This window comes from Anopheles marshallii, chromosome 3 (genome assembly GCF_943734725.1).
Source record: "Anopheles marshallii chromosome 3, idAnoMarsDA_429_01, whole genome shotgun sequence".
Lineage (NCBI taxonomy): Eukaryota > Metazoa > Arthropoda > Insecta > Diptera > Culicidae > Anopheles > Anopheles marshallii.
Genome location: NC_071327.1, coordinates 8,836,513 through 8,849,815, shown reverse-complemented (window position 1 = coordinate 8,849,815; position 13,303 = coordinate 8,836,513). Strand labels below are relative to the sequence as shown.

Here is a 13,303-nt window from a genome sequence, read left to right as displayed (position 1 = left end):
CAGCACACGCACCGTGTGTGTGCACCATCCCCTTTTTGAAGTGGTATTCGTAGTACATTCGTATCATTGCTGGTTAATGACGAAGTGGTAGGATAAGCAAATGGTGATATAACATACGGGCGTACGTGTTGGTATATATCGTAGTAAGGGCAAACAAACTCACGTTGGTTCAGCGAAAAAATTGGTTTTCATTTCAGCTCGCGCTAGCGGATAGCATGATCATTTTAATGTGTGTACAATGTAACGGTTGCGTTCGAGGTAATTTTTGACTATTTTTAGCTCCACACATATTCCACACGTCAAATCGTAGTGTAAAACTAGTTTCACCATCCGTACGGTACCGGCAAATGTGTGCTGCTCGATGTGTGTAACAAAGTAGAAGTGTTATGAAGATGCAAACCAGTAATACTGTTCATGGTAACAAATTAGTATAACCTGTAAAACACAATTATGCAATCCGTGCACCTATACACTCCTAGGTGTGGATGCTGTTTGTTAGTAGGGCGGGTAGAGTGAAATTCAATTTTGCCACAATTACGTTAACAAGGGGCAGTTGGAAGACAAATGTTTCCCGTACCTAGTTTGTTAATATGTAGCGATTTTTTTAACACAACAATGGAAGAGCTAGAATTTCAACAATTTCATACGATTTGCAAGCGGTGTGACCTGATATGCGACAAACGAGCCATTTAGAGAGCTTTCTTTCCTTGCAACAACCAAGATTTGCAGTGCTCTGTTTGTTATGTAGCGGGTTTTTTTTAAAGGAATTATAAAAATCTCACAGCCACCTCACGGCTTCTTTTCGCAAACGGTAAACAAAGTGATAGGAAATTGTCATCCAGCAGCAGAAGCAAGCAGTGGGAACAGGTGAAGGTAAACGATGGTACACAAAATCATACATATTGACCCCCAAACTCCTCCCCTTCCCCCGCCCCCCATTGGTGGTGGCAAATCAATTTATAGCTCAGTGCGAAGTAGCGTTAATTTGAACGGACACACGGTTAGTGCCACACCGTGTCCCGTCGTGTGTGCGTGTTGTGTGGTCGTGTCTACGGGCACACGAAGGATACGCAAAAAAAGGCACACACAAATACACAACTTATGGGAAGTATTTGCATTGTCGACACGCGTTGCATAAGTACGGCAGTAAATAAAGGTATATCGTGTGTATTGTTTTGGTTGCAAGTTTGCACTCGGTTGAAACGCATCGAAAAAATAAACCCCGCGGGATAATAATCATATATGCCTGATGATTTAAAACAATAGATGATTTTTCTTTTTAAGGAAAGAAAGAATAAATGTACACCAATTGTTGTAAGCATAATTTACACAAAAGTTTATTTGTGCATTAGCGCTTGTTTGGAAGCGTTGAAGATCGCGTGCTAAAGGTTATCTTTTGTTAAAAGCTCTGCCATGCTCTGTGTACTACAGTGAGTACAAAATATATTCGTCTATTACCATCACAATTAACGATCAGAATTATGAATAAGAATTCCAATAATAACAAATCTTACAATTTCCTTTCTTATTGATTCACATAATTCATCCAAAGTCGCGAGCAAAAATATGAGTTTATGTAACGTATTGATTTAAAACTGGACGATGACAAAAAAAAACTATTAATGACAATTGAATATATTAATTATACTTTGAATTTTATGTTTTCATTATTCCTTCCGGTTGCATTGATGATCAACTGGCTCTCAGCGTTGATCTCGACACTATTGCAATAGATCCTTCATTCATGCTCCAAATAGTTATGTCCTTCGGACTTGAGCGCCAGTTTTGACGATGCCGATTTTTGGTAAAACGTCCTTAAAATTCCTTAACCATAAGAAAAAAAAAATCACCACAAACTTCTGTCACTCCTTCTGTTTCCTGCTGCTCAAATGAGACCTGTGTTTACAGACACTTTCACATATCAAAATCTATCTTGTCCAAGTACTTCTCATAACCAATCGCTTTAACCTCCAGGACAGAACGAAAAGATAATTTCGCCCTCGATTTTCATCTTCAGATTCTGCTGCAATTTACGACAAACGAATGTTGTTGGGTCGAGTCGAATGCATACTATATTCGCTATCATCATCTATCACTATGCTTCTATTGTCAGCTGTTCTTGAAACTGATCCTCTCCTTATCACGTGTATTATTAAACTGCTTGTATAAATTATCCACCTGGACGAATACTTTTTGAGCGCACTGTATAACTTTTATATGGTAGGTAATGGTACTTTCGAGGACGTAACGTACTTAGCTGTAAACTAAATTTTTCAAAGATTTCACCACCGATAGCTTTTCGATGGCGTCCGCCTTTTCCAGTGTAATTCCAACGCAGTGTGTTATGGTTAACTCCTAAAAATAAGCAAGACAACTCGTTACAACGCATGTAAATAATTCGTTCCTTAGTTACCGATCACGTACCGCAAGATAGAAACAGTTGTTCACGATCGCATCCAAGGAATCATTCGTGAGCGCACGCAAGTTTACCAAAACCAGCCTCCTTAGATGGGTGAGCTTTCGTGCTATCATCTCCAGCGCATCATCCTCGAGCCCGCGTTTATTCGACTCGAGATGCAATCGCTCGACGAGTGGGCAGCTGGCCACGAGAAAGGATATTCCCTTGAACGACACGTTGGGACAGTGCGTCAGATAAAGTTCCCGCAGGTGCGGCAGATTCATGGTAAGTAGCGACGCATCCGACATATCCCGGCAGCTGTACTTCAAACATTCTAGATTTTCCATCTCTTCCAAGCGCACCACACCGTCGTTCAGTATTTCCCGCTCCTTGAAGACAAAGTTCTCCAGATCCAGCACACGCACATTGCGCATACACTCCATCAGCGTACGCACGACTACGATGTCACGCATCAGCGTATCGTCGTCTACATCCTCAAGGTACAACCGGTGCAGGTTGGGGAAGGAACAGAATATGGCCGGTGAGATGAGTGGGAATGTTACCGCCAGCGACAGTTCCGTCACACCACCAATCTGCACCGTTTCATCCCAGGCACGGACATCGTACAGACACATCGTAAGTCGTCGCAGGTGTCGCAGCTCACTCAGTGCCTTGCAGTTGTTGATGCTTTCGGCAATGATTTCCAGTTCCTGCAGATGGAGCAATTTCTTCGGCAATGCATCCACCGCCCGTAGCGATAATTCCGATCCGATCGTAAGTGAACGCAGCTGCGGTTGTCGCTCGTATAACGCCAGCAAGCCGTCGGAAAAATCATCCTCATTGCCGGCACTTTTCAGATTGAGCCGGTACAGCTTGAGTTCGTCGTAGGAGTTCAACAGCGCGAGTAGAGGCTTCATTTCCTCCACACGCACGGTTAACTCGCGCAACGTTCGATGGTGAGCGTTCAGCAGCGGTTTCAGATGATGCAGCTCCGTCTCGAACCGTTCGAGTGAAAGCGAAACGAGCCCGGCACCGTTCAGGAAGCTAACGCTCCGGAGGATGGTATACGAGGGAAGATGCAGCCTGAGATGCTTCAGGGTCTTCAGTGAGGTTAGTGCCACTTCCACGTTTGCAGGAACTGTACCATACAGAGATTCTGACTCACTGATGATCGAAAGCCGCTCAAGGTTGTACAACTTGGGGAACACCTCCAGTATGTCCGCTGTTAGCTGGATGCATTGCAGAGTAAGAGACTTGAGGGCATGTCCTTGACGTTGGAAAAACTGCCCAAACTCCGGCCGCTGTGGAAGCTCCTCGTTCGGGATGGTTATTTTCACGTTCGTCCAGGGAAAGGGTTTGCCGCACTGCTCCGTAAGCACCGTCTCCATGGCAATCAGCTGATGAGAAACGGGATGTACAGGACGAACGTGCAACACGGCATGCTTGGGTAGAATAAAGGTCCGTATTACATCACACCAGGTGCTGCAGACAAGCGAAACCGTCGCCAGCTCAGTCACCGGAAGGAAGGTGAAGATTTTCTCCAATAGCTGCAGATGATAGACAGTGGAACACGGAAACAGTCCTCAATCGCCTTAGAAATTGATTGTTGTAGATTGATTTTACATGTAATACTCACTTCGTGCGGAAGGTCAGCTAACTCCATCGTCGACTGTGTGCGACTTTCCGTGTCACTACCAGGCGCTGCTCAAGATCTGGCCACTTATTTGATCAATACTTTCACGGTGGGTTATAAATAGCCCGCATCATATGACGAGCGGGTATCGTACATCACACAATTGGCCACAGTGACATCGACGTCCTCTATCGTTGTGGAAGGAAGCCGTCGTAATGGACACTCCATGCAACAGGTGAGCCACTGCTTTGGAGCATGCGCAGTACGTGCGCATTCCTCTCGTATTTTGCCTAGAATACAAATATTAGATAAATATTATAATTAATGTTCTTGATTGGGAATGGCCTCTGATGGCCTGTTACTTGATTTGCCCATAGCTAGACATTTTGGAGGCGAGTTGCACGGACAAGTCCAAATATGATCCCAAATTTTGAGGTTACAAAATAGTTAAAGTAATACGCAGAGCGAGTTAAGGGAATTTAAGAAATGGACACACCGGAACCAAGTTAATATATAGAGCTTTTATTTCGTTAATAATTACTCAATCAGTTTATCTATAATTATAAATCACATTTTAATGCAGTTGTTTTTTTTTTTTTCATTTTTGTTCATTCATTTATCGTCATTCGTGTTCAAAAGGAGAGATTGTGTGCCGTGTGGCGTGTACATCCCATCCGTGGTCGCAGGCAAGACTCTCAAGGATTCTGATGTACCTCTAACTGGACCACCCAGCACGTCACACACACACACACTCACGATCCGCTCTTATTAATCGAGCCTTCAAGAACCGGGAACCACGGTAAAGTTTGGTTCGCGTTACCGGAAAGAACGTTTTTTTTTTCCTTAACCGCATAGCGATTTTAGCTCATGAACGCGGATATTCATCGCGGCAGTTGCTAACGGAGGGGTGCTTGTTTGTTTTTTTTTTGTATTAGCAACTTCGTTTTTACTTCATTTTGTATGATTTTTTTTTTCTATGTTTTTCATTTTCTACAATTTGCTTGCTGTTTTGTTTTAGCCTTCCTTTTGCTCACTTTTGTTTTGTCTGCGTTTTTTGTGGTTCTTTACCAGTTTTTTTACGTTGTTTTTCAATTCATATTCATTTATTTGTTCTTGTTTTCTTCTCCATTTTTTTTTTGTTTGTTTGTTTTATTTCTTCCTCCAAGCAGCAGATCGTCTTTCTTGGCAGTATTTAGCCTAAAAATAAATCTGCGACTGCACGACCACCAGCTTTACGCGGGGGGAGGGAGGACATTTATGGAACTTGTTTCCTCCACTTTTGTTTTCTTGTTGTCTGTTTTGCACTCGGAATCAGTTCTTTTTTATTTTGTTTTAGTTATTTACTACTGAGCGATCATATTGTTTCTTCTTCTCTCTTTTACTACGCAAAACCGTTTGCGGCCGCACGCTCGAAAAGGGTTACGATACTTCCTCTTCGATCTGGAGAGATTATTCCCAAGACTCTCGGGACCAGTGGCATCAATTCTTTCGACAGCAGTAACACCCGTCAACCCGCCCCGGTCAGCACAGCTAGACCCCTACTACACGTCCAGCACTTACTAACGAACGAATCTACTGTCGGACGACTACTTTTATACACACAGATTCAACTAACAGATGTAGATACCCGTTCTAGAGAAACAGCTTGTGGCGCGCGCTAGGGTGAGGGCAGCTGATCGCTTCTTTACTCCACCTTGGGAGGTCAAGCGGATGCAAAAAGGGGGGGGGGGGCACTTAACATTTGTTCGCCTTATCCGTATATCTACACCCTGCCTTGCAGTCGACCATTTTGTCCTTGTAAAGCGACGCCAAAGGATCGTGCTCCGTCGGGTATGACCTGCATGAATGAATGTGGTGTGTACATGGATTGCTTGCTTTTACTCGGAGGGCACAAAGTGCTACAGGCAACTCAAAACCCCAAACAGGCCACTGCGTGTATGATTTGCACGGTGGATTCTTCCGTATGTTGCGATAGTGTTTTTTTTTTTGTTTCCTGCCTTGTGCTGAGAAGGTTGTTCACCCCCCGCCACTGATGCCCCTTTTTTTCTTCTGCAGTGACATGATTTACAATTCGTTTACAGACTCTCTGATTCGAATGGATTATTGGACAGTTTTGTTTGCTGTGTACAGAGTTGAGAGATTATTGATACCTTCCTACATGCACGCGTATCGGCACCTGCTACTGCTTGCTTGACCAACACAATGTACCTATGAAAAAAAAAACGGGACAAGCTTTCTACACTCAAACCACTGTCCAGTTTTTGCAAGTTCAATTATAACCACCCAAACAAGATAACAGCGTAGTGTCGGAAAAACAGGGGGCCAAAACATTGTGTGAGAGAATTCCACACCAAATAGTGCGTAAGTGGTTAACTTAACATACACAGTGTCTGTTACAATCTTCTAACGCTCATCACAATTTCCTTCCCTAGAATTATTGTATGGACAGATGATTGAATGTTTATGTGTGTGTGTGTGTATGTTTGTGTTTTGTAACTGCTATGATCATTTGTAAATCATGTTCGCATTTCCGCCTCGAACCGGATACTGTTTTGTAAGATGTTGAAGTAATTTCTTTTTACATTGTTTCGGGGGGGTTTGTTTTGTTCGTTTTTGTTACCACCGTAAGCTTACTAACCCTCTAAGCACGCGGTGTTGAGGATGAAATGATATTTCTTCTTGCACGCAATGCAGAAAATGGCAAACTAACGCATGACCGAATCATTTGATCTACAAAATAACCCACTCTCGCCTATTATTCTTGTACCGCATTGCGAACGGGATGCTTCATGTGTTGCATACTTTTTTATGATTTTTTGTTTCTTTAACCTTTTTTCTGCTGATTTGTTTACGTTATTTTATACCGCTTCATCTTTTCCGTTTTCACGATTTGAAGTTTAAAATCTATTTTCTATCATCAATCAATCAATCAATGGGTGTTTATGTGTTTACGACGTTGTGTCTGTGTGAATGGGTTCTTTCTGCTGCTTAATGTTTACTACACAATGTACGCGCTTCTCGCCACTGTTGCAACCCTCGTATCGTACTGAACTCGTGTTTTTTTGTTTTACGCAACACCGTCCCAGAGGTAAAACAAATTTACGCTCAATAGGCAATTGACATTCCCGCGCCATTCGACACGATGACGATGAGAAACGATGATACAATGCATCATATTCCTCGCATCGATTCGCTTTAAATAATGTTTGTGAAAAGGATGATTGAAACAGTCCGGGGACGAGAGCACCGCTGATATATGTACACAGGAGAGTTTCTTAAAAGTCCGACTTGCGAAGGACAAACAAATCACAATTGAAATGAGAGTTCAATGGGTTCTGCTGGCTCTAGAAGATTCGCACTAACAGCTTAAAGTTGGTACTTCTGATGATTCTGAGATGTTCAATAAACGTAGATGATCATCGACGAGAAGGTACAACATCCAGCGTTTGGCTGTAGATTTGTACGTATTTATGTCCAGCGTTCGATCGCACCTCATCATGACTGATGCCGTGTCTGTGGTTGAAGTAAACGAAGCTGCCGGGAAAATTATGCATTGACCAATGTGTGTGCATGTGTCTTTATGTACTCCGCGTTTTCTATCAATTTCCGTCCAGTGATCACACATTTGTTTCGTGGGCTTCCCGTACACGTATTTTCGTTTTTTTTTTCTTTGTTTCTCTCTTTTGTTGTTGTGAGTTTTGCGATCCTGGGGGTGGTGATTTTTGTTTTCAGAACATTTTATAGTTTTTATTGATCAATTTTTTTGCGTTTCATTTTGTTTTCCACATATTTTTTAAAAAAGGAGTTCCGTAATCTGTAAAGATCAATTCAGGTCCCTGTCTTCTAAGTACTTGTATTCAAACGTAAACCCTTCCTTTTTACGCTGGCCCCATTTTTCATAGTCAAAATAGATGTAGGTTCCCTAGAAAGCAGAAAGAAAAAGAGAGAAAATTGTAATTGAGAATATACAGATTAATAACAACATTGTGCGATTAGTAACAAGAACAAATAGGCAATATGATTTAGTATGATTCTTCTTCTTGGCGGAAGGACCTAATAGGTAATTGTCAAAGCCTGTCAAGTCCTGCCATTTCTGGTGTACTATACAGAGGGAACCTCCCGGATGATATTGTATCATGTGGAACTGGCGCCGCAACAAAAACCCACACGTTACACGCACCCGGATCCATCAATGACTAGTATGATGTATCCATCAAATTAATTGATTAAACTACAAAACGTCATCCCAGTCCTTACCTGCTCGTACTCTTCGTTGATCACTTTCGGTTCTTCGTGGCGCTGGAACCACATCATATATTTCGTATGAAATCTCCAGCTCTGTTTCTTCAGCGCCTTAGCGGCTAGATATTGAGCCTTCGTTCCCTCCATGTAGTAAAACACGAAGAAGAGCGTTTCGGGTGATAGACGCTGGAAAAACTCTACCGTTTCAGAATGTGGAAGTTGTTGCTGAAATACAATGAAAAGAATACATTAGCATCCAGATAGCGTTACTGTATCATTATACAATACACTTTAATACAACACAAACACAGAAACCTAATACGGAAACCGATAATAAGTCAAAATTCTAGATTGTAAACACTCGGATCGCGCCCATTACGAAAGATGTTTAAAGTTATCCAATCAAACATCCGATTAACATTTCCATGATTTGCAAATTGAGTGCTCCCTTGCCATGAACAGAACCTAATATTCAAACTGTTTCTCTGTAAAAAAACGAACCTGTGGAAAGTGCGGTGGAGTTTGGACAGGTTGACGTTGCAAGTACGGCCTTAGCCTCTCTGAATCGCTTGGTGTTGGCAGATGATAGTAGGCGGCTTCCATGAGTTGGAACTGAAAAGACAACGGAACATGCGTTCGGGTCAGTACTTTAGTCCTGCGTAATATATCTCCTCGTATCACTCGTATCATTACTTGAATTTGATGCTCCTTCTGCAGTTTTGACGTGCCTAAAGGTGCCACGCCAAGTAGCGGCGGTATGCAGGCCTCATGCGTACCGGCAGAAGACTTCATGCCGCCGGGGCCGCTGTTCACGTTGGCGGCGTTCGAAATACTAGAGTTTGTGTTTATGATCGTGTTCGGTCCATTCGTGATGGCAGTAGCTGACGATGTTGGTAGTAGGTTGCCCGCGTTCGCCCCAGTTGGTACACCGCTAGCATCGACCATGAACGACGGGCCGCCGGATTGTGTTTGTGGGGTTTGATTCGAAGGAACTGGCCCAGCCTGTCTCGAATCTGCTGGCTGTGGTTGTGGTTGCTGCTGTTGCGATTGCTGTTGTTGCTGCTGTTGCTGCTGCTGACCAGCCACCGCGGCCACTGCCGCTGCTTGTGCAGCAGCAGCTGCTGCTGCTGCTGCGGCCGCCGCCGCTGCAGCTGCTTGTTGTTGCTGCGCAGTGGATGCCACCGTCGCTGCCGCTGCCGTACCCTGGGGATTGGGTTGTTGCTGTTGGCTCTGCTGCTGCATTAGCGCGTTTGGATTGGTGGTTGGACCAGTTTCGAGAACTCCTGTTCTATTTATCACTTCTTGCGCTACAAAGGGCAATAGAACATGCACCGTAAACGAGAGAGAGAAAGAACACGGAAATAGCATCAATGAATCATTACATGCGCCAAATGTTACACAACACACGGCTTCTCGGTGGGGGTGAAGTGTGTTCGGCGATACACAACACAACACAATTGCGCTTACCGAGTGTTGTGGGACCGTTCAACAACTGCTGCTGCTGTTGTTGCTGCGGTGGTGACATCAAACTGGGTGACGCTCTGTAAAAAAAAGCAACGAAACGAAACGCCGAACAAAGGGCAAAACAACCCGTTAGAATTTGTCGTGACCAGACCACGTCGAAACGGTTCACCTACCTGCTACTGACTGCGGAATTGCTGGGAGAGACACAGTTATTAATAACGTTCGCCCCGCTACTACTGATGGTAGACGCGGACGATGTACTCATTACATGATTGTTGCTCTCCGTACTCGATGCCGACGACAAGGCATTGTGAAGTAGCATGGAATTCTGACCGGGAGGAATCTGCTGGGATTGTTGCTGTTGTGGCTGTGCCTGCTGCTGCGCTTGCTGCTGTGACGAGCCGCTCGACTGTGTCGTGGCCGGCACACTGCTGCTGTTCGCTGCAGCGACAACGGCCGCAGCGCTCGGTAAACTGTTCTGCGTTTGCTGCTGCTGCTGCTGCTGACTAAGCTTAGGTTGAGATGTATTAATTATCTGACTGAGGCTGCTAAAAACATTCGATGCATTCGGTGCTTGCGTTTGCAGTGGCCCACTCGTTGACGATGGTGACGCGCCCGTTGCTCCCGTGCTGGTGGGCGTGCTGGGCTGGAGTATAGAACCATTTTCTAAAAGCGAAGGAACAATCGTCAATTGATTTTACCCATGTTTATTATTGCTGATTGCCCCTGACGAGCATAACAGCAACATTCTGTATATCCTTGCGCACAGCACATTTTCATGTGCTGCACTTTTTTGCATTACTCACGTATATACTCACTAGGATGTTGTTTCGCAACGGCAGCAAACGCGGGTCCAATGATGGGTATACTGTTGGGCGGCTGTGGTAGCACCAACATGTTCGGTAACGCCGCGGCAGCATTAGTATGATTTTTGCTAGGCGTGGAGCTGATCAGCCCGGTCTTGGACGTATTGTTGTTGCTGATAGTACTACTACTGCTGTTACTGGTGCTATTACTGCTTCCGTTGTTGTTAACGGCATTACTGACAGCGGTGACGGACGGGTCCACCTTGCTAGCGCGGATTGCGGTCGGTTTCACCGGCTGGTAAACCGTGAACGAGATCAAAAAAACAAAACGCACATTTTAATCTCCTCGGCGGGGGCAAAATGCAACAAAAAAACATCCACTCCATCCATCCACTATTGACTTACCGTAATCTTCGTGCCCTCGCTCTTCGAACGCTTCTCATTCAGATTGTTGTTATCGGCGGACAGATCGCTACTGTGATTGTGTAACGTGCTGGCACTGTAGTTTAGCACCGGTGACTGCGCCGGACTAGTTCCAGATATTAGACTGCTTGGCGATCCTGCTGTCTCATTGCTGTTATTGCTATCCGTACCGGTCGACACCGGGATGCCTGCGGGGAAAAGAGAAGCATACGAACGATACGGTTATATTTCCACGAACACGACTGAAACCACCAAATCGGTCGCTTGGCACCGCGTAAACATACCAGAGATTTCCACGTCATCCAGCCCGATGATATCATCGTAGATGTATTCGTTCTCCTCAAAGTCGGGCTCCTGCGAGGAATCGATGTAGTATTCGACGTCTTCCTTGATCTTCTTGATCTGATCCACCTCGACACCGTCATTGTCGAGCATTCGCAGCAGCGTCTCCAGCTTCGTGACATGGAACTTGTGCCTCTCCAGCTTACCCTTCAGCTCGTCCATCTTGTCCTGCTTATCCTTATCGAGTTTCTTCTTCTTCCCCGCTAAAAGTGACTCGATCTCACACTCGAACTGATCGATCTGTATCTGCAGCGAGGTAATGGACGTCGTTAGCCACGAGCTAATTTCTTCCTTTTCCCGCTGCGCCGGATCCATCTTCTGGGCCGCACCCAGGCCCTCCTTCGAGTATGCTTTCGTTTTAGTTTCCCGTTCGACCACCTTAAACCGCTCCATTTGCTGTTGGAGGAGGTGTTGGAAATACAAACATACAGAATTATAATTTGTTTAAAATAAAATCGCCATCAGCGGGGAGATGCGCTCGCCACTTACGGTTTCTATGAGCCGACGGTTTTCCAGCAAAGCGCTTTTATCCTTGATCTCGCCGGAAGCGATCCATGATTTGATTTGATCGCGTAATCGCTGCAACTTTTTAATTTCCTTCTTGAGATCCGCTTCATACTTTTCCTAGTAAAGATGGAGGGAGAGAGAGATCATTTACCATTCAGTATGTTGGCGTAACCCCGTTAGAACCGGCCGTTGTGGACTTACGTCGCGACTTACTTTTTGATTGCTATTTGTAGCATTGTGAACTTTCTGCCAAATATCTTCAAACGTTTCTACACCCTCAGTGACTTTCTTCAGGCACCGATCGATTTCACCTAAAAAATGGAGACAAGAGCAAGATTATTCTAAATGCTGCCAACTATCGAACAAATATGAAACGTGATGATGAAAAATATGGTGGAATTCACCCCAAAAAAAAGCTTCTAGCTACAGTTTTAAATCCGCACAAAAGAATCGCTTCGCTTTGCCATTCGCGGTGTCGGCTCGGAAAGATATTCCATTTACGAAGGGGAGCATGTTTATGTAGCAGCTTTTGTTTATAGCAATACATGTGATTCATTTTCAACTGACAGTGTGTTACGAGCGTCGCCGGTGCTTTCCGTCATATGTCAATTCGTAAGCTACAGTGTTTCCCATGCTCACAGACACACTTCATTAGCATCAATTTCTCGATGCCCGATATCACACACATATCCACGCAGAACGCGTTACAAACGGAGCCACTTTCTCGGGCGACTGTGCGTTGCAATTCATTTTATTTGTTCAAACCCCCAATTAGGTCCTCATGACAATTTGTCTCGCGAAGCAACCGGTGCTCTAAAAAAAGGGGTTTTATTGCAGTTTTTACACTAAAATAATCCAGCACCAAACTCGTGACATCTTATATTCCAATAACTGTAAAACACCCATTACATTTTATCCCTATTGTCACGGTCCGAAGCTTGCCTTTTTTAGCTGCCTTCAATAGCATCATTTCACTGAACACCGCGCGCAGCTATCTGTGCAGATTATTTGCAAACAAATTTGCACAATCACCAGATTCAAATCAGAAATGCATAGCCTTCTTCGATTGGTTGCAAACACGAGTTGATACATTCACCAGAACGGCATACAGGATAATTGTTTCCATTGTTCCTTCTTCTTCGGCCACCTTGTTCCGTGCGAAAACTCTACACCGCACAATTGTCACTTTCTATCGGCCACCGAACGCAATAAACCATCACCGAAATTCCGCTCAATGCTTCTCACCTTGCAACTTTCGCGTCGCAGCCATGGCTATGTACACATCTGCTCACAGATATCATACATAATCTACTCATGCAAAACGGGCCTTCGGAATGGTTCTGGCGCGCGCTCCAAAAGCTTCTTGACCTCTGCGCTCGCTTCGCTCCAGCTTTTGCTGCTGCTGCTGCTGCTGCTGCTGCTGCTGCTGTACCACACTTTGGCAACCTTCTTCCTTTTCCACCAGAATCGAGTTCGAGCGCCGGATAA

General features: G+C 44.5%; 2 protein-coding genes across 2 annotated transcripts; both read right to left on the bottom strand.

Annotated features, from left to right (window-relative positions):
* Positions 1 to 2,253: 2,253 nt before the first annotated feature.
* Positions 2,254 to 4,149, bottom strand: LOC128715001 (uncharacterized). Its single transcript, XM_053809882.1, has 3 exons — positions 4,035 to 4,149; positions 2,425 to 3,945; positions 2,254 to 2,355 (listed from the first exon to the last, which is right to left on the bottom strand). Exons 1-3 carry the CDS (start codon positions 4,059 to 4,061, stop codon positions 2,254 to 2,256), a joined length of 1,650 nt encoding a protein of 549 aa, XP_053665857.1. The 5' UTR covers positions 4,062 to 4,149.
* Positions 4,150 to 7,756: 3,607 nt separating this feature from the next.
* On the bottom strand, positions 7,757 to 13,085 carry LOC128710903 (CCR4-NOT transcription complex subunit 3). The gene is made up of 12 exons (XM_053805762.1): positions 13,061 to 13,085; positions 12,029 to 12,126; positions 11,798 to 11,932; positions 11,251 to 11,704; positions 10,949 to 11,154; positions 10,544 to 10,838; positions 9,911 to 10,403; positions 9,741 to 9,814; positions 8,967 to 9,580; positions 8,775 to 8,885; positions 8,289 to 8,498; positions 7,757 to 7,953 (listed from the first exon to the last, which is right to left on the bottom strand). The coding sequence occupies exons 1-12, from the start codon at positions 13,083 to 13,085 to the stop codon at positions 7,855 to 7,857; spliced, it is 2,814 nt and encodes a 937-aa protein (XP_053661737.1). The 3' UTR covers positions 7,757 to 7,854.
* Between the last annotated feature and the right edge of the window lie 218 nt (positions 13,086 to 13,303).